Source organism: Stegodyphus dumicola, chromosome 4 (assembly GCF_044657685.1).
Source record: "Stegodyphus dumicola isolate Sdum_Otavi_A_Nest chromosome 4, ASM4465768v1".
In the NCBI taxonomy this organism is placed as follows: Eukaryota; Metazoa; Arthropoda; class Arachnida; order Araneae; family Eresidae; genus Stegodyphus; species Stegodyphus dumicola.
Window position 1 is genome coordinate 162,129,589 of NC_140771.1, and position 27,356 is coordinate 162,156,944.

The 27,356-nt window shown below is 31.0% G+C and overlaps 1 protein-coding gene across 6 annotated transcripts in view; it reads right to left on the bottom strand.

The window, feature by feature from the left end:
- The window catches only part of LOC118200960 (lethal(2) giant larvae protein homolog 1-like), a 280,707-nt gene that overhangs the window by 229,613 nt on the left and 23,738 nt on the right, over positions 1 to 27,356 (bottom strand). For all 6 annotated transcript variants that reach the window (XR_015040817.1, XR_015040816.1, XM_085815717.1 and 3 more), the window contains exons 6-8: positions 11,953 to 12,096; positions 7,101 to 7,257; positions 6,889 to 7,015 (exon numbers count right to left, since the gene is read on the bottom strand). Coding sequence is in view for 4 of the 6 variants with exons in the window: in XM_085815717.1 (XP_085671843.1) it covers positions 6,889 to 7,015; positions 7,101 to 7,257; positions 11,953 to 12,096 (428 nt within the window). In the remaining 2 variants the exon portion in view is untranslated. The remainder of the gene's footprint in view (positions 1 to 6,888; positions 7,016 to 7,100; positions 7,258 to 11,952; positions 12,097 to 27,356) is intronic.

Genomic DNA, 27,356 nt, shown 5'->3' on the forward strand with positions numbered 1-27,356 from the left:
CAATCGAAATTTTTTCGTTTTCAATAACCTCTGTCACTTTCTTCGCTATCGGAAGCGAATTATAATGACGAGGAATTTTATTTAAATCATATCAAAGACAGAGTACATCGAGATGAAATACTACATTTAGTAAGGAATTATAAGCCAAATAAAATAAAAACATCTGCCCTGAAGATAAGGATAGTGCTGACAGATCAACTTCCAATTCATCGTGCACCGCGGCATTAAAGATAAACAAAGTTTAGATAAACAAACGTTAAAGTTTAGATAAACAAAGGATATGCCTTTATCCATTTTTTGCAGCAATTCCACTTTTTGTTTAATGGACTTCGAAACATACTTTCGCTTTGTAGATCCTTTACATATTAGTAAATATATATCAAAAATTCTATTTGACATAATCGAAAGTTCAAGCTTACTTTTATAAAATTGCTCTAATAGTCTGCAAAAAATAATAAGCCGAATCCAATTCGAAGATTAAGGAACAACGCAATCTGCAACATTAACCGAATAAGATAATTTTAGCTTAGCTTATACCGTCCGTTATACATTAAACGCGCATTTCTAAACATATTTTGCGCACACGCATATTCGCAGCCATAAAGGTCTTACGCGCATGAGTCAACGCAACACATGCGCAGAAAGTTTGTAGCTTTGAGGTCCGGATTATAGATCATTCCGGATTATGGGTGTCCGAATTAACGGCTTTTGACTGTAGAACATTTCAAAACTAAAGCCATGGAGAAGATTATCTGTATTAAAATGTCTGACTGGCTCAAGATGGGGCTATCACAGAGAGACATTGATGACTGCTTACAAACTGTATGTTCATTATTAGTTACCATAGTGAAATTCTCATCACGACTCCGAAGAATGTGGCCCAGATCCTTCTCTGGAGATCAGTTCGAAGTCTTCCAGAATGAAGTGTCATGCACATAATTACTGGGGCAGTGAGATCTGCTCCTGTTCTTGCAATGCAGCTTTTAACCATTTTAGAACCTTCATCATTTTATTACAAGAAAAGTGATCCTATTATATCAAGAGCTTGTGCGTTTGCCTAACAACTCTTTTTGAAGGAACTTTAATATTGAAATTTTTAGAAATCTCAAAAATCAAATTGGCTTTATCCAGGCTCCTCAGAGAGAATCTGATGCTCTGGAATTCTGCCGAGATAATCTATCTTCTCTCCCTTCACCCTTGGACTTTTTGAAATTGAATATAAATCTCTATATCTTATATAAAGAGTTGTTAGAAACAAAATGAGTGATTCACAATTAAGATCCATTGCAGAGGAGATTGCTGGGGTTCACTATCCTCAAAATAAGTGGATGCGTGTCTACACTGGCGACTCTATGTTATAGGCAGTATGAGGTACTGGAGCAGGTACCCATTGTGAACTATTTAGTTTCTGTTTACCAATGGGCCCACTTACTACTGCCTTTGATGGTGAAATCACATCCATTGCTGTGGCTATTCAACAACTGCTGATTCGTAACCACACTTTTTTACAGGCAGTCTTATTGTCAGTCCAAAAGTGCACTTCCAAGCCCTTTTGAATAATCAAAATAGTTCCCAAAGAATCTCTGACTGTAGGCCTTTGCTTAAGGCACTGGCACATAGAATTTCTTTCCAATTCATTCCGAGAACTGTGGAATTATGGAGTATGAGAAAACTGATACAGTGGCTAAAAAAGGAACTTTGATAAAGCAGCGCATTAAACAACCACTTTTTTTCTTTTCATACAACTAAATTGTTTGTTAACCTGTTAAGAAAATTCTTAAACAGGATATGATTCAACATGCTATAGATAAGATATGGAGTATTTTGGGGGAAGAGAGAACCATTTCCAGTTTTCTAAGAAAGACAGTGGTGGCTTTATTTAGACATCTGACTGGACAGGACTGTTTGTGAGATCACCTCTGCAGAACTGGGCTGGTGGATTCCCCAAGCTGTGTTGTGTGTGACTCCAATCAGCCTATGGTTTTTGAACATTTCAATATCTGTATTGCACTTTCTCAGATTGAGGACTTTGTTTAAAAGTACTGGAGAGCCCCTGAACTAATGGCTTAGGTCAGGTGTTCTCAACCAGTGGTATGCATACTACTGGTAACAGAAAAATAGGCAGTGTGCAAAGAAGCAAAGTATTTGTAACTATTAAATTCAAAAAATAAGCCCCAACATTCTGATTAAGTTTTTTTCTCAAACACTCGCAAATTTATGCGATCTGAGATTTTTTCAAGAGTGGTGGTGGTAATAGAACTTTGTAGTGGTGGTACTAAAGGTTTTCAGTTTTTGTTTAGATGGTACGCATTAGTCAAAAGTTTGAGAGCCGCTGGATTAGGTTCTAATGTTTAGCATTTGTAAAATGAAATAAAACAAATGCCAAGAAAGTGAACTTTGCCAACTGTAGGCACAGGCATAAAGGCCACAATGAAGAACTTCAGCAAAAAGAACAGTTCAGTCAGTGTAAAGACAGGTGCACACAGTATTGACAGTGTATTATTCTGCCAATGTTCTTATATGCAAAATTTATATATATATATATATATATATATATATATATACATATTTTGTCTGCGAAAATAAAAGTATGTTCTCATGAAAAGCAGTTATCTTCACTAAGTGCAGCATTAGTTACCCTTATTTCACAGATTATTCGGCTTTCTATATTATTGAGTGATGCAGTCAACAGAACAGAAAGTGAGTGTTAAAAGAATAGTTCTTCAAAATATAGAGTAAGAGATCATCATACCCCAATCCTTATTTGGGCACTACTGAAAAACTTTGCCAAAAAGAACAGTTGAGTTGGTAAGGAGAAAGACAGAGGTGAGTGCAGTATTACTGGCAGATTTTTCAGCCAACGTTCTAATATGTTAAAAATTATTTATTTTTGTGTTTGTGTGTGAATAAATATACCTCCTCATGAAAGCAATTGTCGTCATTGAGTGGTGTATTAGTTACCTTTATTTCACGGATCTTACAGCTCTGTACAAATGTTGAGTGCCAAAATCAGCAAAATCGAAAGTGTGCGTTTTAATGAATTATGCGCATTAAAGAATACTTCTTCAAAATATATAGTGAGCGGTCTTCATCACAACCCTTATTCAGTATACAGTACAAAGTCTGTAATCCGGACATCCATTATCCGGAATGATCTATAATCTGCACCTCAAAGCCACAAGCTTTTTTTTTTGGTATGCTTTACGCATGCACGTTTAATGTCTATGCATGCGTGTTTAGCACAAATAAGGAAGCAACTTACATTGAAAGAAATGTTTAATAAAATAAATAAATATTAAGCTTTTTTTTTTTTTTTTTTTTTTTTTTTGTAAATTTTGATACCCTTTAGATCATAGTTGCTTTTTATTTCATAAATTACGGTTTTATATATTTAATTGTATAATTTCTGCATGCCATCTTACCAGATTTAAATTGTATCGCATTACTATAATCCAGAAAAACCGATAATCCGGAATCGCCGAAGTCCCAACGAGTCCGGATTATGGATTTTGTACTGTGTAACAATGCTGCAGAATCACGTAATTTCAGAAATGCGGCGCCAAAATGTTGTTAATAACATTATATGCAAGATGGTGCTCTTCTACACGTCACCACATCTGTTCGGTAAGTGTTGCAAGAGTACTTTGAAGATAGAATCCCATCTTCAAGCCTGAATCGTCAATCTGCAAATTTGCAATTTTGCAGCAACATCACTCCAATTGATGTTTACTTTTGGAGTTATCTGAAGTTGTACACATCAAATCCCCGAGATTTGCCAGAATTGAAAGAAGCCATAAAATGTGAAGTTCCCCCCACATAACCTTCATCATTACCACCCACATAACCTTCATCAACAATGATGAAGTTACTAATTCAGAAGTCAAACAGTAATGCGTCTCATAGTAATGCGAGACAAATACAAGGTAACCTAAGGTAAACTGAATCCAAAACCAATGAAGAACTCATGAACTGTAAGACGATATTGTACAAGTAGATAAAAGTGGTCAATGTGCATAACAGCTGCAAAACCGCATTTTGCGGTTTTGCAGCTGAAGATGGTGGTTCGGGAAAACCATCGAAACTAGTCCTGTTAAAATTTTGCAAATATAATGCTGATTTTTGTTGTTTGACTTCTGAATTAGTATTTATTCGGCATGTTATTGTGTCTTAATTAATGATGAAGTTACTTTCATCATTGTTGTCACCAATCTCCCACATGCAGTGCATTATTGTCTGTGAAAGAGGGCATATTGAAAACTTTGTAATTACAATAAAAGTTTTTTTCCACCTCTCCTCTTTTGTGTTGTCATTCATCCTCTACAATGCTCTTCTTTACAAATTGTTTACATCGGCAATTTTTGTCATACACATTCATCGTATGTTCTAATATCATGTATGGTTTTCAATGCACTGATCGATCTGTGCAGAAAAAAAGGTGGAAAGTTGCCATTCGAAAATTTTGAAATTATTTTGTTATAACCATAATTGCAAGAGCTCTGTTTTTAAATCACCACAATCTTGAGTGCAAACTTTCAAATAACAGTATCTGAAATTTCATTTTGATTGATTGAATTGATAGACTGCTATGGGTTCATATATCGGGAAAGTTTTTTTGTAACCATCCAGTATTTTCAAATAAAAGCTTGAGGATTGATGTTTACTTAAATGCATATAGTTATCATTTTGCACAGTATGGGAGACTAGAATAATAAATAATTTTTAGTTTCTATAGTATTATCACTGAGACACAAAGTTTGTAAACTGATTTTATTTACAAATGATCAACCATCTCCATATTTTAAATAACAACGAACTTCATGTAAATTATCACTTGATGCTTTACTTAAAGCTCATTGTTATTTAAAACATGAAATTGTTGAAAAGTCATGTACTGGCCGCATAAAATTTTTTTACTGTGCCTCATCTGAGCTATAGCAATCACTCCATGGTTAGCACGTTTGTTATCATGTAAAGTGGGTACTATATAAGATATAAGCTCAAGATAAATTGAACTAGTGAAGGGAGAGAAAGAAACCAAAAGCAGTTAGTGTAGGGATTCTCAACCAGGAGAGAATTCCTCCCTACGGTGAATTTCTGGGAGAGAATGCGGTCAGCCTGACTGCACCTGTCTCTTGCTGTGTCATCAAAATATTACCTGAATCTATATAAATAAATGCACATGTAATTTTTGAGTTTTGGAAAAGAAAGGTGGGAATGATCTTCTAGTAATGGTGAAAGGGGTGAATGGGGTAAATAAGGATAAGAACCATGGGTTAGTGTATTCAACTATTATCAGTCAGTGTATTTAACTGTTCAACTCATGATTCCTTACAAATTGAGTTAGTGTATTAGACATAGTCACGGACTGAGCTGTTATGCACATTGACCACTTTTATCTACTTGTACAATATCGTCTTACAGTTCATGAGTTCTTCATTGGCTTTGGATTCAGTTTACCTTAGGTTACCTTGTATTTGTATCGCATTACTATGAGACAAGTGTATACAGTAAGATATGACTCATGGAGTTTCTTGTAGTCCAGGTTAATTTTTCACACATTAAATTTTTGAAAGTTTTCTTCCTTCTTACATTTTTAATTATTTTACATTGACAGCAAAAATATATACATATTTCACTTTTTAGCTTTTTATTTATTATTTTATATTTCCATTGCTCAGTCAATTAAAATCATCTCAGTCACACTCTAAATTTTTAAAACTGCATTCTGAAAATTTGGAAGGGTGCCCAAAAGTACTCTGTCACCAGTCTTGTTATTTTTTAATTTTTTAACTGCTTTCCTGCAGAATATCAGACAAACCTCCTCTCTTCCAATGGGATCTGAAATAATATGGCTTATCAGAATAATAGAAAGTATTCTCTATTCCCCTGCATGGAACTAAAAGGGGAAGTGTTTTTCAGGGATCCTTAGTGCCTGCAAGCCTCTTCACTATAATGGAAAATATTACACATCTCTTTCTTTCAAGGAATCGGAAACAGAATAATTAGAATTGACTTTTCCTAAAGTCAGAATCCTACAAAACAGAGCTTTTTCATTATTTATTTATAGTAATGCTTCCTGATAAACAGCATCACTGAAAGTCAATGTTTTTTTTTTTTTTTTTTTTTTTTGTCTGCTTTGCTCTATATCAGGCTTGAATCTTGTAAACCTTTGGATAATAACATGATCCTCAAACCGATCACACTAAAAGGGCTTTCTTAAAATTAGCAAATCTGAAGCAATGTCTTTTCTAGTCAACAGCAACCACCATAGATTCTACAATTTTTTTAAGAACTCATATTGATAAAAACTCAAATGGGAGGGGGGCTTTCACTTATCAAAATGATTTTAAATTCTATGAAAATTAACAATAAAAGTGTACATAAACTTACATATTACCACTCAAAGATTTTAAACAAAATTTAAAAAAAGGGTAATCTGTGAAATGTTAGTAAAAAAGATTACATACAAATTTGTACCTATTAAACATTATATTAAGACTTCATAGAACATTCTAAAATCTTTATATAACAGATAACAATTCAAACTGAATAAAAATTAATCAGAAAAATTATACCAAAAATCTTTTTGGGAGGAGGGAGAATTTGAACTTGATTTCCATTTAGAAATGACAATATTACTGACTTCACTAGCCCCCCCCCCCAAGAATTTTTCATCACAATTTTTTCACAGTATTTTCTTTTTCAGCAAAACTATTCATCACCAATTATTAGTTCAAAATTTTTCAAGAATTGTTTTGACAGAGATAATTTAAATCCAGATAAATTAAAAACAGGGAAATTTGGAGATTTACTGGGAGATGAAATGTTGGGAGTCTCCCAGCTTTACCAAGAGGGTCCATTTTAGTATAAAAAATGCCAAATACATGCCATATGGTGTCAAAGGCACTTCAGATGGCTTTGAAGAGTCTTGAGTATCCCAAATCACATAACTACCATCACTGTAAGAGCTGATAAACTGGTCTCCATTATGATGCCAAGCCACTGATTCCAGACTCTACAACATAAGCCAAAAAATTAATAAAGAGAATTATCTGAGCTGCAAAAACAAATGAGGAAAAAAAAAAAAAAGATGAACCTACCTGACTAATGATGAAGGTACTAATGACGACCAATTTTTTTGTGTCCCATAAAGTTATTAATCCTTGTTGATAGCCAATAAGAAGACAATCTGGATTACTGGAGTGATATGATATTGTTTTTACTGCACCCTGCTTTAATTTTTTATCATCTGGAATGCTGTACAGAATGTTGACATGTTAATAAAGAAGGTATCTCACATTAAAATTCTTTAGTAATCAAGAAAAGTTGATAATCAAATTACACTGTTATCACTGAAATTACAATACTAAGATGAAAAGCCTTCAAATTATGCAAATTAGGAGGACTGTAGGTGTAGTTAGTCATGCAAACGATAAAATATTTATGCATCCAGCTCCAAACAGCAATAAGCAAAAGAGGCATAAATGTCTTAAAAGCTTGATCTAAGGCAATTTTTCTGCGAATGGACTTTAGAAATCGGATTAAGTCTTCTGGTTTGATAGCAAAATGTCTTGGAATCATCAATATGCCACTTATTACCACTTACTTCACATACAGAGTCCCATAAACCTTGAAAACAAAAATGTTGATTTATCACTCTGGCAGAACGTTTCAGCCAAAATATTGGCACTGTTCAACATTGTAGCTCCCACAGGTTGCAAGAATAATGACAAACTCAGATGACAGCAAACAATGGCCACAGGTGAACTTCTGCTCGACTATAGCAAAAGATAATATACAGTGATCCTTCCTCTATTGCATATGAACTTGAACATCATAATTAAGCTCAGGAATTAAAGCAAAATTTACAAAAACCATCAAAAGGCACTTGCATGATACTCGAGCTATCAGCTAGATAACCAGATAAAGACATCCAACTGCCTCAAGCCACTGCTCATAAATCCTATCATGAAGTATATCCAGACTAGAAGAGATGTATTCTACAGCAGTGGTATTCAAATTAAGGGCTGAGACCCCATTTAAAGTCATGAAAATTTATAGTGGGGTCACAAGATGGATAAAAATTTTTAAAAATCTGAATTGATAGTATATAACTAAGGGTTGACACTTTTGAATTTCTATTGGAGTCATGAAATTATTTTTGGGGGTCATTTGCATTTTTATGGGGTTGCACTGCCATGAAGACTTAATACCACTGCTCTATAACAATAAGTCTAATTTTTCTTTCACAAGCAATGATGGTCAGAGATACCATCAGCAAACCTTCACAATGGAATGGTGTGAAGCTCTGGTCCTAAAATAGCAGTGTGAACAAGCAATATGCATAATAGGCACTCTCTTTAATCTTTCTTCCTAGTACACCAACAGACAGCTCAATGTTATGTTGATTTATTTATGAAGCCAGTAGTATGTATAAGCGTACAGTACATCTCAATAGCTGTTTTTCAACACAACAACAAAAGGCCACATGTTACCTCTGCTACTATGGATAGCCTAAAGAGATCTCACGAGTTAACCAATAACATATCCAGATTTGTCTTCCATCAAGCACATCTGTGATATCAGTGATCAGCTAATAGAAACGAAGATTCAGCTGACAGTCTTGATGTGTTATATGCCCAAGTACTTGCACTATGGCTACACATTCTTCAGATAATGATTAATGACCATATTGATAGCACATCAAGGTGTGTAAGAGTATATATTTCTATACATGGCAATCATATTACACACAGAATATACTGAGATGATTTGCATATTTTGTTTCCAATTTTTAATTAATGACATATCTATCAATTCTATACATTTCAAATTTCTACAGCTTCTTAGTGCTGCAATTTCAATGTTTAGCAGTATATCATAAGCTATACATTTGACTATCCAACAGTTTAATTTTATGTTACAGATTTTGTATTTATTTAGCTATTTTTTATAGCATTGCAATTAAATTTTTTTTTATTTTCCCGTGCAATGCAGCGAGTGGCGAGTTTTAAGAGAAAGCCATGCCAAAAAAGTAAAAATACAGGAGCATGCACATTTAATAAATAGATATCTTGTAGTCTTTTGCTTTCCAGAAACCTCGAGAAAATAAAAATTACCATAATGTTCTCATGCATGATTAAAAAGCTTTAAAAAGCCAGAACGAAAAATTTCAGTTGTTTACTTAGTGCTATTATTAAATGTACCAAATTCACAGCGAGATCGGATTAGCTTTCTCTGAGCTTTAGATTGAGTTCTATTTAATATTTCAGTAGTTTAAAATATAACTACAGTTTGATATTGTGATATTGTACAAATATCTGTGAGAAAAATTTCAGCATTTTGTTTTATTTCTTGTAATAAGAATAAATTTTATAGACTTTTTATCAAACTTGTGCATTCAACTTATTACGAACCTGTACGCATGCAACATTAATATAACAAACAATTATTCAAAACAGAAAGGTATGTGAGCTAGCCAACTATTTAGAACTTTTTAGACTACATCTCTGTGCTAATACACAAATGAAAAAATATTAATCTGCATCAATTTATCTACAAATACGTTTTCTCTCTTTTTTGTAGAAGTTTATTTATTTATACATTTAATTAGATTTCCATATTAAAGTATGGAAAGTGTAGTAGATTTACAATATGAAGAATAGTACATGAGGGGGGAAAACTATCCAGTTCCACAGAAATAATTCAAATCCTCAGTTATTTGTTTGCCATTTACTTTACATAGCATCAATACAAGCTTATTCCATCAAGAGATTTAGAGCTGTTTAGATTATATTCCATGCTAATATACAAATTAAAAAATATTAATCTACATTGATTTACTTACAAATATGTTTTTCTTTTGTGCATGTTTATTTACTTTTTACACTTTTAATCAGATTTTCACATAAAAGTACAGACTATATAGCAGATTTGCAATATGGAGAATAATACATAAGGGAAAAAGACTATTCAATTTCACAGAAATAAATAAAGTCCTCAGTTACCTTTTTCCGTTTTTTTTTTTTTTTTTTTTTTTTTTTTTTTTTTTTTTTTACACTCAAGAGATTCAACACATTTCACCACATATGATGTCAATGTCAATTTACTGAAAATTATTCCATACCTTCTTTTTCATAACAAAAAATTCTCTTTATCAAATTATTGTATATGTTGTGTCAGCTATGAATGTTATCTGAAGAAATACATCAAGCCTGACCAATGATTTTTAACATGCTAAAGATCTGATGAGCATACCATGAAATGTCAAGGTCTATGAAACTTCTAGTTAAAAAAATTACAATTATTTCAGTCACTATTAATAAAAAAAAAGAACAAGAAAAATATCAAATGGTTTACACATAATTATTTCACAGAGGCTTTATTAGCTTACACTAAAAAAATCTAAATTACTAATGAGAAATTTCAACTTGCAATATCTTACATCAAAGTTCAATTTGTGTTCAATTAAAGATTAACATCACACATTTTTTTTGTCGAATGAGAGACGTTCACTTCTGTGTTTTGTTTTCTATGTTTATTAGGGGGAAAAAAAAGCTGAGTTTGCACAAGTAGGTGGTTGAAAAGTGGCTTAAAAAAAATAACTGCTTTCACTGCTAATGATACTCATTCTTTTGCTTAAATCCAAAATTTAAGAAGTCGCAGTTTCAATTTATTGAAACATTTAGTCAACTGAAAGTAGTCTTTTCTCGCAATAAATGATTCCATGCCCAGTGAAACTACTATGTAATATTTACTTGGGACGTAACATAGGATTCCAGACCAAGTCGCATTTCACACAGAGTGGATAAGAAAAAACTGCACTATGTTCAATAGCTAGATAATATTCAGACAAACAATCAATTTAAAAACATTTGGGAATATGAATAAATGGTATAATAACTGAACTACAAATAGAATGCTGAAGGGAAACTGTATGTGCACAACTAAATACTTAACGCAGTGTTCACATACACATACTTAATGCAGTGTTCAAACACATACTTAATACCAAACACATACTTAATGCAGTGTTCTAAACTTATACATGGTGAGACTTAAGCAAAGGTTATGTGGCATAAAAATAAACTGAAAATGACATTATTAAAAAATATTAATTACTTAACTTCCAAAGTGAAAAAACTTAAACATCTAAGCAGCTTTTCCTTATCATGTGCTATACTTTGTTACCTCCAAATTATCACTGTTCCAGAAATATCCAGATTTATAATGCCACAGACATCCCATATAATAGTCAGGAAAGAAGACTGCCAAGCTGTGCATTCTCCCATGAGGTTTATGACCATTTATAGTACCTGTGTATACGACTATTCAGCAGATTTAGAGTAGTCAAGAATCATCAAATCAGTAGCAAGTTCAGCAACTGGGTTATGTATACTTAGCCATCTCTTTGAGTGAGTTCTGAACCCTGCAGAATTTAGCACTCATTTCCTTTGCTGAAACTGTAATCTGTATTCAAATCTCAAATGTTTTAGAGGAAATTTAATTTAGTAATTATAATGCAAGTATGGCATTCAATAGTTGTTTTAATTAGTTTTACATGTTATTATACTTATCTGTTAGTTAATTTTAGTCAAAATAATCAACTGCCTAGAACAGTCTCATTTTAGCATATTAGTGAGCTAGATCAAATAGTTAATATTTACAATCAGAAAAAAAAAAAAAGCAAATAAGATGAACTACGTTGTTTTGGTGAAGTTAAAAAAAAAATTAAAAGAACTTCTGTACCTCCCCATGCATTTCTACTTCTATCAATGATGGGGGAAAAAAGTATAAACAGTATTCTGATTTAAATTGAGGACATATATCATTTTAGAACTAAAATATCATCTTCTTTCTTAAAGAAATAATCATTCACAATGCTTACAAATTTGAAATAATTATTAAACATATTTCTACAGAAATGGAAATGATTTTAAAATATGTTCTTACTTTTGAACAATAACATCTTGGTAAATCACACTTTCAGCCATTTCAAAAGTTCCAACATTTAAGGTATATATGTTTCCACACATAGTACCTATATATAAGATGCTTGAAGAAGAATTCAGTGCTATGCAGGTAATTTTCTTCATTCTACAATTAGAAACATTTAGAACTATAAAGAAATGCTTATATATTTTTTAAATTATTCTATTGTGTTATAAAGGTTTACAAACAGGATGTCCCATACATCGAGAATTACAAGGAACTTTGCAAGTCTGATACAGCACATATGCTACATATTCTGAATCCAACTGTGTAGATGAAATATGCACCTAGTTAATGATGACACTTCAGTAACTTATTTTCAATGAAATCATGATCCCTATGATAATAATAACAAGCAACACAGTTTCTTTGATCAAATGTTATTAATCAATAATTGCTTGAATATAAACAAAGAATTTAAAGTGATCCCTCAGGAAAAATCAAATATTAAATACAGAAACAAAATTATTCCTCAGTACTCCATCTAATGTTCTAAAATTTCTTGTTTAATATTTAATGATGTCAGACAGATCTTTCTTACAGGTTCTGTAAACCAGTCATGTCTTTAATTGACATAAAGACTTTTAAGTGATCCCATCATAAAAGCCAATTAATGTCAAATAGACTTAGAAGATGCCATTCAATGTACACTGTGCAAAAAAAAGGGGGGACAGTTCTATATCTCCCATTCTACTGAGCCGATTGACAAAATTCAAATTGTGTTTTTCATGTCTTGAAAGCGCTAGGATTAGCGTTGTTCTAACTAGGTTAGGATTTTTATATAGCATTGTTCTAATATAGGTATTTTGACACAAAATTGGACTTTTTCCATACTTTGATTCTACGACTCAAATTATGCATAGAGACAAATTTTTTTAATTTAGTGCAAAATTTATGGATAAATTCAAAAATTTATCTTGGCCCAATTTTTTTAGTTTACACCAAGAATAATTCATTTGGCGAACTTCTTAATATGTGGCAACCAATTTTCCTCTCCCTTCCATTATGGCCGAGTGGAAAAAAAGGCACCTCGTTCCTATCGTTTTACATTGTGCATGAGCGGACAAAAAGGCACATCGTTTCTACTTCCAAATAATTTCAGCAAAGTGTCTAAACCACATTTGATTTTTATCACTTTCAACAAATATGCCAAATTTCAAAACGTGCCCATATATAAATTCATGTATATCTTCGAAAATTTTAAATACAAAACTGTAAATTTTTGCAGGTATGTATGCTTAGAAGTACGTCTACTTTAAAATGATGTTAAAAATTTTATAGATTATAATTAAAAAAATTTTTTTGACAATTTTTTAAAAATTATTTAAAAATACAAATTAAAAAAAATAAATCATAAAAAATGGGTGGATTTTATTTAGAATGAACCTAAATTTTGAAATTTGAAAGGAAGAATCAAATAAGTTTAATAAAAAAAAAAAGAAATTAATAAATATATACCAAACTCAATTAACACTGAAGAGTTTAAATTTTGAGGGCTAATTTTTTAAAAACTGCTCATGCGATTTTCACAAAACTTGATAGTTTGGTGTAATTTGAGTAGTAGAATTGAAATATGGGAAAAAATTGGTACATTACTTCAGAAAAGGTCAGATTTTTTGTTAAAATACCTATATTAAAACAATGCTATATATAAATATAATATATATCCTAAATCGCGCTTTTGAGACACGAAAAACGCAAGTTGGATTTCGTCAATCGGCACAGTAGAACAGAAGATATGGAACTGTCCCCCTTTTTTTTTCGCAGAGTACATTCAGTGTACATTCAACTTAAAAAAAAGTGGGACAGTTCTATATTCCCCATCTTACTGGGCCAACTGGTGAAATTCAATTGATGTTTTTCATGTCTCAAAAGTGTAGCTTAGAATATATATTAGATTTATATATAGAATTGTTTTAGTATATATATTTTGACATTTAAATGTTTTCTGAAATGACATGTCAGTATTTTTCCATATTTCGATCCTATGACTCAAATTATGCTTAAATACCAAATTTTGTAAAGTTTAGTGAGAAACTTACAGAGAAACTCAAAAATTTATCTTTGCATATTTTTTTCTGTTTATGCCAAAAATAATTCGCTTGGCAAAATTCTTAACTTACGGTAACCACTTTCCCACAAATAGAAAAAAAAAAAAAAAAAAAAAAAGAAAAGAAAAGAAAAAGAAAAAAAAAGGTGCTTCATTTATTCTTTCAATTATTTTTCTTGATATTACGTTTTTTTTAATCACACTTGTAATTTTTAGACACATTTTTTTTTTTTCAGGACTTCATTTTAATTGTTTGAGTTGCATGGTTGAATTAAATTTCTTCAAATAATTATTTTAAAACTTTTTATTTATTCATTCAAAATATGCATTATAAGCAAAATTATTAATATGAATTTTAGAAAATTTCATTTTATTTATGTGTATTGCATGCTTCAAAAGATTACTTTGCGACCTATATTATGATACATCTTAAAACTGTATATATCGAAAGAAAAAGTACAATACAGCACAGTTAATAAGTCTTTCAATCGGCCATTCAGAAACAACATATAAATAAGAAAGACATGTAACTGGCATTTTAATTTAGTATGAATTACATACATTGCTTCACACAGTTTTATCATTATGCCACTGCTTTATGATCCTGCTTTTAGTTTCTTATAATATTATTTATACTGTAGTCAAATATTCATTTTTAAAATCACAAGAATCAATTTGTATCAGAATAAAATTAATTAAAATTTTAAATCAAAAAAATATTAAATTTTAGGGAAATTTTTTCCTTAATGCTTTGTTGTTTTTTTCAAGCTTTCTGCAAATATATTAAAAATTTTCTGCAATTTTTTGTTCACTATATACTACAAACATTTTCAAAATATCTTGGTACTGACATTTATATAAGTAAAGGTATCACCTTCTGTTTCATCAGTATTTGGAAAATTAACAGGGAAGCGACTTTTATTAGACTACTGAACATCATTTTAGGCTAAGCATTTTAAAGGCATCAGATGAAAGAAGTACGTCTACTTTAATGTTGGTTTCATCAACAATGAAAATGTTTTAGCTGATATCCACATATTTTCTTTGGATAAACTTTTAAATCTACAACACATTCTACTGAGACATCTTTAGATTCGCCATTCATGATATGATATAGCATTTTAAGACGTAATTTAAATTCATATAACCTTTTAATGAGAAAGTATTTGCCTTTTGCATTCACCCACAATGTTATTATGTCTTCTCTGTTAATACAGACCCTTTCTCTGGAATGCTCGACACCAATGCACTGAGCGTTAAAACTTTAGGAAAATACGGTTTGGACATCCAAATATTTTGCCTTGAACTCACTTCTTTGAAGTGGATTTTTTGTAAACTGTTGTTATTATTTCTCATTTCCTTCTTTCAGAAATATTTATTTTCAGTGTTATTCATTTGGTAGCATATTTATTTTTTTCAACATTTATATTTCCATAAATTTTATATTCTTGTCAAATTCTTTTAAAATATCAGTTTTTTTCCCGAGGAAGATTGCTTTTTATTTTCTAGCCATTTTAGTAACAAATTAATTTTGAAATAAAGCTCATACGACAAATAGCTGAGTTAAAACTTGTTCACCAAATGGTAACACCTCCCTATCCCAATGACAGAAGCATATCCCAAACTTTTCTAGTAAACAAAATCCAGCATCCATTTTATTTCACCTAATGATCCAACCTTAAAACTGGGTGCAAATAATCTAAATCATATTATGTTGGCAATTTTTAAGATCAGTAATTACCATATTAAAGAACATACTTTCTAAATTACCGGTAATAGTATGATGAAAAACTAGCTGTGTTTGTACTAGTGTTAATATAATTTACATTCGATATATTTTCATTAAAAAATGGAATATGACCAAGACTACCAAACTCTTAAAGCTTAGCCTGTTTTGTTGAATATGAAATAAACTCTGCTTTGAAAAGTAAGTATATCGTACATTGAATTTTCGCTTTTATGGCACAAATAGAAGAATTACACTTTGATTTACCTTCAGATTCTTAGTTCCAAAAACCCTACCATCGAAAATACCGACTTGCTGATGTTCAAATAGCCATACCTTTGTATACCACAGTATGACAATTAAATAATACAGCATATTTAAAAAGTAGAAATGTTGTAGTGTATATGCTAATAAAACTTTGCCTTAATGCAAGTTCAATGGGTATTTAAATGGAAGGCTTGAAGAGGTCTGTTTTTGACACGGCTCAAAGTAGATGTCACTTTCTTTTTTAAACATCTTTCATGCCACCAAAAACTTTTCTTTACGAGGAACTTTAGTTTTGAGAAAACGAAAATAATACCAAAATGAGAAATCTGGAGAACATAAGGGATGACTGACCCTTGACCCCACAAAGGTATTTTTGGGCAGGGAAATTATTATCCGATCTTTAGCTTAGACTCCAAGAACACTAAAGGAATAGAATAATAGCAAATGTCACTGAACAATCATTTGCAATACAGCTTGGTAGTTTACAAAGTAGTGTGTTTAGTTTACATTTTTACAAAATTTATTAAATTACGTTTTTACAAAGTAGCATTTAACTCTACTTTTTATACCTATGAATAAAATACTTTAAATATTTACAAACAGAACAGCAAATTAAAGACTAACAACTAGGCTCCTAATTTAAGTGGGTCCCACTACTGGATGCTCATAGTTCCATAAAGATCAATGAATATTTATAGTTCATTCCAGGTTCAAATCAAGGTGAACAGGCATTGACTGGCTGCATTTTTGTATTTCCCAAGACAGAATCATAAATTTTAAAGAATTTAGTTTTTAGTTTAAAATTAAAACAATGTCAAATTTTTTAATAAAGATTAAAGCTTTGATTTTGAAAATACTGCACATTTGAATAATTTGAATGCATGTATACAAACATGTAACTCATAAAAATATATTCCAGGTTTTGACTTTTCTTGCCCATGCATGTAATGCTTTCATCTATATTCATATTTTGACATTCATTCTACAGTACAGGACTTAGAAGAGAAGGGCTAGCTCATACAGCTTTCCCCCCTGAAACAGGAAGTGAGAAGTGATGACGAAGTCATGTTGACACTCATCGTGGAGTTGCAATTCACAACATAGAAATTAGCATTTTAAATTTGAAGAACCAGCATTTAAAATGAGCTGTAATTTGGAAGAGGTAATATTACCATTGTATGTATTTTACACTGAACATTAATGTAATAATACTTACCGAGTTTTAAAATAATAGATAAAATGTGCTACTCTTAACATAAAGCCCCCCTTTTTTAAATTTTAAATTAGCATATTTCTCTTCTGATTCAATATAATAATGTAGAGAAATGTAATGTCATACGGTGATAGGAGCGCCCCCACCTGAAGTAAAAGTCAATTAGATGTTAGATGCTAGACGGGAATGCGTATTAAGCTATATTCTCTGATTTGTAGAATTTTTCATATGCAGACTTATTAACTGATTAACTGTATATAGTATACAAATAAATATTTAACTTAACCTTGCTTTGAGTCAATCATAAATATAGATATAATGCTCTTCATACAGAAAGATAGAGTTTAGATACGGTAGAAATGTTCGACTTAGAATAGCCTTTCACATCAAATAATAGATATTTTTAAAATAATTCTGTAACTTATACTTACATCTATATTATATTTAAATAAATATATGTAAGATTGTTACTTTAATTTTGGCAAAACAACTTTACTCACGGTACCTATAAAAATAATTTAATGTTTCAAAAGTAGAGGTTAAAGAAGCAGGTCTTTTTATGCCAATTACTTTGATGTTATACTATTATATTTTATCTAGAATACTAAGCTAGCATAAAATCAAATCAATAATAACAAAGGATGCAATAAGAATAACTTTAACAAGCACTGAAAAAAATTAGTTCTTATTTCAAAAATGCTTTATGCTATTGTGTCGTCCAGAAATATTTCATATCAAAACATATTATATTTAATTGCAAATGATATAAATGCTTACTTGCACAGTCACATTGCAACTACACACTGTTCAAATATTATTTATTGGCCGCTACATTCGAAGCAATCCCCCTTTTTTGCCTTTTGAGTTGCTTTCCTTAGGGAAAAAACATACACATTTCTATTTAAGAAACTTTTAATAAAAGTTTGCAATCTGCAAAATAAACAAATCCCAACTCTATTAACTTTTGAATAATGTTTCTCCAGTTTAGTAATTAAAGAGCCAATTACATGATTCTCTTTATAGTAAGTTGTACCATGAAATGCACAAAATAATTTTTCAACTTATAAACTACGTTCATCCATGAATGGGGAAGCGCAGTCAAGCCTCCTGCAGACAATAATTTAATCCATTCTGAATGAAATATTGTTTTCATCAGCACTATTTTTAGACCCAATGATGGGTCTTTATCCTACACACAATAGGCAATATAAACTGCAACATATGTTAATACTTCTTTTTCTGCGGTTGAAAATCATCTGGCAGAATTCAATTCTAATTCCCAAGCCATAGGAGAAGGCTCCTCTATAAAAAAAAAAATCATCAGTAGTATTTAATGGAAAAGCAATCTTCCTTCTCAGTTTTTAAGCCCTTTCAAATAATTCTGACATTAAACATGAATCAATATTTCTGTTTTCTTTAGTTATGCACACTTTTGAGATAATTTTGGTTGCTTATTAGTGAGTAATAATTGCTTTAAGGGCATATAACTTCACCAGGTGATGGATGGTCATTAAACCTACTAAGCCCTTGAATCCAACTTAGGAACCTTTCAAATGCATCCTGAGTTAATCTAGAGATGAAAATATATTTAGCATCATACGATGATTTCAAATCCTGGTGTAGGCCAAAAATAGAATTTATTGAAATTATTATTCCTTTTTGGAAAGGCAGTATATTAGATTTTTCATGAACTCTTAATCCAAGGATGACTTTCTTCATTAATTCCAAAACTTGAATTTGTTTCTCATGATGTTCCTCTCATTTCCCTTGACCATTACATAATCTGTTTTAGTTTGCAACACAATTAAATTTCTGCTGAATCTTTATTTAAAACCTCTTTAATAATATCAACATTTAAAACAGTTCCATCTTCTAAAACAAATCCTTTACCTAAAAGGTGGTTTCTCAGTAGTTTGACAAAGTGCACTAAACCTGTAAAAATGCACATTTTTCTGTTTGCAGTATGGGATTTGGAAAGTGAAAACTATTAATCGAAATCTGTAGCTCTTTCCGCAAAGTTCCTAGATCCTCTTATATTATACACTATTGCTTTCACTTCTATTCCAGATGATTAAATATGTCTTATGAGAGATAAAAGAAGTTCTTTTTTCATTGGAGTGTTAAAATATTAAAAAATGGTTGTTTCCACTGAGAAATGTGACCTCTGATTAAAACAAACTGCACTTTTTGAGGACCAAGAATCTAGTTTAATTTAGAGTCATAGCAGAATTTAGAATATATGTGCATTTCGTCAAAACTGAGAATGCATGTTTTTTCGACAGAATTCAAATATTTGCATCTTTTCCTTTATTAAAGCAAGAACATCACTCTGAATTCCTGGACTACATGCCTGTTTAATGTGCTAGAACTAGATAAGTTGCTACAGTGCAAGAAGCCATATTACATAAATGATACTTTACAATTATAGAATTTAAAAGGAAAACTGACTAAAATTATACATATATACACACAAATTATTTTAAGTATTTACATTATTAGAAAACAAATATATATAATTAAAATTAATTTGGGATATGCGACCTCCAGAAGATCACCTTGCAGCTGAATGAAACTACAGTTTTAAACGCGTGAAATCAAGGCAGGTGCAACACAGTCACGTCAGATTACTTCCGGTTAAGTCCCTCCATGAGGCTCGCATTGGCAAGGAGTCGAACAAAAGAGTGAACTAGCCCTTTCTATTTATCCCTGCTAGAGTATTAATAATTCAGCAAGCAACATCAACATTAAAAAAGTGAGATATCTACTGTTACGAACTCTTCTGTATGTAATGTTTTGAGATAGCAAAAATAATTTATTATTAGTTAAAAAAACTATTTTTATTATAGCATAAAATTCTTAAATTAATTACATGATAAAACAAGTTTACTTCCCTTATCATTAATCTACATAATTTCAATTCATAAAATAGTAAATATTTTTTAATATACTTTTAGCACAGCAAATGTTTTATTTTAAAAACTGAATCATTTTAATTAATCAATTATTTTTATTGTCAAAACTTGCTCAGTTTTAGAAAATTCGATTAAAACAGTTGAGTAAAAACAACAAACAATAATGTGGTGAAGGTAAACATTTATTTTAACAAACATAAAAAAGAAATATATATATATTATGAGAAATACATTAAAATATTTGATTAATATGCCTTATAAATTAAAAAATCACTTTCCATACATTATAATGCATCATTAATATAACTGAATGGAGGGGAAAACTCTATATGATTAATTTTCCATAAAACTTCATTTGAAAACTGAAGGTTAAAAATGACTGTGGCAATTCACTGAAGATTGTAACAAAATCCATAAAACACATATTGCATTATTGCTTAAGACAAAGATGTCAATTTTCAAAATGCATCAACATATAAATTTACATAGCAAATTTTGAATTAAAAAAAACCTAATATTTAGCAAAAATGACTAGAAATGTTTCTACTTTAAAATGATGCTAACAATTTTATAGGTTATTATTCAATCTTTTTTTAAAAAAAAATTCATAAAAATTGCTAAAAAATACAAATATTTAAAAATAAATCAGGGGAAAAAAAATGTGCGAATTTATTTGGATTGAACCAAAATTTCAAACTGTGAAAGAAGGAATCAAGTTTAAAAAAATCTGATGTGAACACCACATGACTTCCTTGTGTGGCCTATTAAATTATACACATTTTTTGCTGCATTTCATTTAAACTTATTTACCTGAATTTCATTATAGATATATTTCTCATTCAACTAATTCAGTTCTCACTTCACGGCAAAGCAAAACTACATTAAAAACTCACATCTTCATTTAAAATTATAAAATACAGAAAAACAGATTAAATAATAATTTAATTAAATATATTTTTTAACATGCAAAATTAGAGTTTCTACACAAAAACAAGCAATTCAGCCAGTGGGCAAGAAGTGAAATTTTTCAGTGCACAAAACTGAAAGTTTGCTTTTCGTCCCATTTGGCAAAAAGACACTTAAGGTGCAGAAACTGAATTCACTATTCTGCTTTGTTTCAAATGCAAACAAATGGCTGCTCCACTAGGCTTAGTCACACTTAGACAACTTTTAAATTGATGATAATTCTATAACTATAGCATGCAGATTAATTAAAGAAACTAAAACCTTAATTTGAACATAAGAACAACATGATTCAGTCACTCTTAACCCCCCGAGTGTTAGGGTTTTTTCAGGAAACGGCATAAAAAGTAATCGTGTGTACTTACCAGGTCTGTTGCAAAAACGGCAAGTACAGTCAAAAGTCATTAATTCGGACACCCATAATTCGGAATGATCTATAATCCGGACCTCAAAGCTAAAAACTTTCTGCGCATGCGTCGATGCATTATGCGTTCACACATGCACATAGGCGTTTACGCATGCACATAATACTTTTATGCATGTGTGCATGCACATAATACGTTTATGCATGCTCGTTTAATGTATAACGGATGGCATAAGCTAAGCTAAAATTATCTAATTATCTATTTCAGTTAATGTTGCAGATTGCGTTGTTCCTTAATCTTCGAATTGGATCTGGCTTATTATTTTTTACAGACTGTTAGAGCAATTTTATAAAAGTAAGCTTGAACTTTCGATTATGTTAAATAGAATTTCCAATGCTGGAGCTGCCAAAGGATCTACAAAGCGAAAGTATGCTTCGATGTCCATCAAACAAAAAGAAGAATTGCTGCAAAAAATGGATAAAGGCATATCCTTTGTTTCTCTAACCATTCCGAAATCTGTTTATCAATTTCACGCTGCTCTGCTGGGGGGGGGTGAAACGTCGCGCCGCGCAATGAATTGGAAGTGATCTGTCAGCACTATCCTTATCTTCAGGACAGATGTTTTTATTTTATTTGGCTTATAATTCCTTACTAAATGAAGTATTTCATCTCGTTGTACTCCAGCTTTGATATGATTTAAATCAAATTCCTCGTCATTATTATTCGCTTCCGATAGTGAAGAAAGTGACTTAGAGGTTATTGAAAACGAAAAAATTTCGATTGACAAATTAGTCGGTATTCTCGACACAGCAATTATAGGACTTGGAACAGCGGAACTTTGTAACTGAACAAGAAATTATGTCTATTTATAGAATTAAAGAGAAAGTATTATCACATAAAACGAAGCAACTTAAAACAACTTACATTGAAAGAAATGTTTAATAAAGTAAATAAATATTAAGCTTTTTTTTGTAAATTTTGATACCCTTTAGATCATAATTGTTCTTTATTTCATAAATTACGGTTTCATGTTTTTAATTTTATAATTTCTGCATGCCATCTTACCAGATTCAAACTGATGATCTATAATCCAGAAAAATCGATAATCCGGAATCGCCGAAGTCCCGACGAGTCCGGATTAAAGACTTTTGACTGTATAAATATTTTACAAGAAAGATAAGAAGTAATCTAAATAGCATACCTTGAAGAGAAACACATTAATTACACTTTTTTAAAGCAAAATTTAAAGAATAGGAGATTAAATTTTCTTTAAATCCTTTTGTAAAATAATACATATGAAACCAGATACTGTTTTCAGAAAGACAATTTGTAGACTGATAATTTTTTTTTTATGCTAAGGACATAAAAAATGAGCAATGCCCTCACTGGCATTTGAACCTGGACCTCTCGAATACACGCTGAGGGTGCTACCATTACACCACGAAGGATGTAGTGAGAAGTTAGAAAATACCTTATATACTCCGCCTTTTAAAGGCCGACTCGAGATCAGGAGACCCAATTGCCAAATCCTGGTGGTGAAGAATCATCATCCATCTCCATTTTTTTTAGTTCGGACACCACTGTAGAACATTAGGTTATTTATGGAGGAGACGCATAAAAAATGAGCAAAGCCCTAACTGGGAATCTGTCGAATATACGCCGAATACGCTACATTACACCACGAAGATATGCAGAAAAGAGAGAGAAAATACCTTATGACTTTAAGGAGAAAAGTATTGTTTTAAAATGAATATCGCACAATAATTTCCACCTTAAATTGTCTTTCTGAAAAATATTTTTTGTAACAGTCATTCTAAAATTCCTCTAAAGCAATATTTCTATACATAAGTTTGATATTCTTAAAGTTACATTATCTAAATGTATTTATAAGCAGTTAGTTAAAACACAATATAACAACTGCACAAGATCTACGTAAAGATCCATTTCTATCGTCTATTCCCATCTATTCTATTATTTGTTTCTATCTCTTCTATGATCAGCCAAAATAGAGTTATAATTATCCTCCTGAATATCTGAATGTGTAAAATATGTCAGTATGGCATATGCGAACAAGTAAAATTATCTCATTACTGTTAGGGATGTTGAATGTGAAACTTCCTTTAAAAAGGTGGCAAAAAATATGACAGTTTTAGGTTTAGTTTAGTTTAGTTTAGTTTATTTGATTACGGAAAAGCACGAAAGTGTTATCATACTAATGAAAGTATGTCTTCGGGAAGAACTTCCCAAGGGAAATTGGCTGGTATTGATGTTACACAGAAGGAAAATCACCGAAGCGTCCATGCAGTCAACCTGTTTGCCAGAACTTGAGTCCGGGTCGAACTACCAGTGTTCAACGATATTACCGCTCGACCATTGGCTAGCCCATATCTATTTAAGAAAATGTGACTTTGTGTGCTATGTTAGAATTTTTAAATCTACGTGACATGCAAATTATTTAGCATATGCAACGTAATAGCAAATTCTTAATGACCTAATTCTTGTAGTTTTCTATAAAACTGAGTCTTCTGATGGCCGACTGGATAAGACCACAAAATCTGATCCTTCGATACGGATTCGAATCATGATGTACAGCCTAACTACATAGGAACTTTTTAGGATTTCTCTGTGTGAAATACAATTATGAGCCTAGTTTCCTTTCAGAATCTTCCACGAAAGCATTCCACTTCTTAGTCAGATGATTCAAGAATGTTTCATCGTTTTCAATTAAAACAAACAAGCTTCTTAGGAAGTATGATGTAGAAGTATACATTAATCATTTATTTTTTCTGAAATATTCTTATTAAAAATCTATTTAACAATGATTATATTGTTTATATATCCTAGTAAATTATGAATATTTGTTTAGTTTCTTGTTATCTCTGTGTCTGTTTATTATAAAAATTCAAGCATTCAGAATTTTACACAAAAATAAATTTTTTATGTAGTAACAAATATAACATTTGCAGTCAAAATTATTTAAGATAAATACAATATTTTTTATGGCAACAGTATGCTTTGGCTTATTTGACTAATGTAAAGCATACTAGGGCTATCTGCCTAAAAGGAGGGATGCCTTCACTGGAGGACTTTTTAAGAATTCAGTATTAGTATTCCATTATTTCAATGCCAAGATGCCTCCTGAAATCTTTGTCATAAACATTAAAGTTTTAAAGCCCTAAATCATAGTAAATACAGTTTCTGAAATTATTATACTCATACAACTGTTTTGCAGTCGAAGAACACTTTCTATTTTGAAATTTCTTGCTGTAGGACTAATGTAAAAGTTAAATTTCTTAACTTAGTGTATGTAGATAAAATGATTTATATAGCATCCAGATATAAAACAAAATTTTTTGGATTGAAAAGGCGACGATCAGTTTAGAATCAGCAAGTTAAAAAATAATTGAACATAATATACATTTAGAAACACATTCCATATAATTTTCGAAGTTAAGATGTCCAACAAATCATATAATGCTGTCGTGCTGGTACATTTATAAGGACTTGCCCATTTTTGCCTTGCATCCTCTGGTGGTGCAAGTAGTAGCAGATCCAACTAGCAGACTGTAAGATCTATGATTCGAATTTTAGTCTTTAAGAGAGGAGAATACATGGAATTAACAGCACATCCAGCTGAATAAGTTTTAAGATTCATGATTGTGTTCAAGGCCTCATCAATGGCCGAACAGTTAAGACTTCTGAATACTGACAGTTTGGCCTGGTTTGAGTTCGATCTCAGCCGAACGGGCTGACTGCATGGTTGGTTTTCGTGGTTTTCCTCATGTGTAATACGCTAGCTTTTCTTCAGAATATCCTCCACAAAGGCATCCCTCCTCTTAGGTAGATAGTCATAGCTTTCCCATATTAAAAAAAAAAAAAACGAACCGACCATGACTGTGATCCCGCTGAGTGTGTTATTAAGTTTACCTGTTTCATAGCTTTAAGCACCTAATGGATTCTATATATTATTATTATCAATGAATTCCTCTCAGGAAGTTATCAAAAATGTATTAACAGTACAGATTTTTTGAGGATATTTTTCTTTCTGAGAAAAGTACTCAGACGGGTTCCGAATTAAAAATTTTGATCATATTCGGTTAGTAAATTAATTGATATAAAGTTATTATTATTACTACTTAGTTATCTATGCTTTCATTGGAAACCCTTTAAGGACATATTATAACGGTGAAAATTATTTTTGTTCTTTTTTAAAGTTCCTCTATGCACTATAATATTAACAAGAAAAGCAATATTTGCGTTATTGCTACCTTACAGTACTTATACAATAAAATAAGCACTGTAACACAGCAACAATGATTAAATGCCTTCTTACGTAATAACCCCAATTAAAACTACAAACTAAAAACAGCAAATGCATTTCCCAAAATGTAGACTTTCTAGTATGTTGTAAAGTAAGCTTTAAAATATTTTGGAAGAGCTAGACAGAAATTATGTGAAAGGAAGTGAATCCAGTTTTCATTTTTACAAACTTTCGTATAATGTATCAATTTATTTTAACCAGTAATTACAACTTAATATTGTTTCAAATTAAAAAATAATGAATGGAAGCATTCACAATGCTCGAATACAGCATATTTAAAACAGTACAAGACTTTGCTAGGAACCTTTGTTAGGAGGAAGCAACTGATTGAAAGCATGTGTTCAAATTATCACATCTGCCATTTATGTTGTGAGAAGAGGTACGTCTTTTGCATACGTATGTTTAAAAACTTGTTTTCCATTCCGTAAATAAAGCAGTCCCCCAGGGGTGTAATTACTCTTTTGCGACAAATATGAACTACTGCAGTTCTTCAAAACCGCGAACTGAATGTACCTAGGATGACTTTACTGAATGATCAAAGCCATCCATTATTGTGAACCATTTTAAGCTTTCCTTTAGAAATACAGAAGGTTACAAGTACAGGTTTTTTACACATCTACAGCTATTCTTTTTTAATCACTGTCATTTAACATAAATGCAAAATAAATCAATATTTAGTCATTCCTTCGCATAGCATGAAAGAACAAATTTATCTGAAGTCATATGTTCATGGTTGAAATTGCTATGTGTCTTTCTTTAATTTAAGCTACGGAAGGACATGGCGATCATCTGCATATGTGAAAATAAAATTATGGTAAAATACTTGATCTCTAATACAAGAGATTAAATTTAAAAAGTCATGTTTTGTCTAAAATAATGATCTGTTGCAAAATCTTTTCCATATTATGTGACGATTTTCTCTAGCGGGACAAGCTTTTTTTACTGCTTAGACCTATGAATCTTGGGCATAAGGCTCAGATTTTATGATCATTTCTTGCTGACTAAAGAATGTAGTACTTTGATAAAGAAATTAAAATAAGGTTAGCTTTTATTATTTTTGTAATTCTAAATATTTTTTAAAATTGGACTAATCCAAGTTTTATTCAAAATCATCTAATGATTCGAAAAGGTTCTTCAGATTGCTGACGAAGTTATATAAAAGGAAACTGTATTTGATATGTTAATCAAGTTAAAATATCATTGCAGCTGTCTAGACAACATTCAGTCTAAGGCTGATACTAATTTAGAGGAAATCTATATGCATTTTAAATAATAAATAATACAGATCATTCTACTTTATCATGTGTCATTTGCCAACGACAACTTTACCATTCGCCAACAATATATATCCAAAAACAATAAAATAAGCTAAATAAACATAAAAAAAAAACTTTCATGCTTCTTTTCTTATTAGTATTTCATTGTTATTATTTAATTACTGCTATTTTTTTTTATTCAAATTTGTAACTCTTAAAAAAGTTGCGAGTTACATTTCGGAAATTCAGATGTTACGCGGTAGGTTATTTTAATAATTTATGAAACAAAATA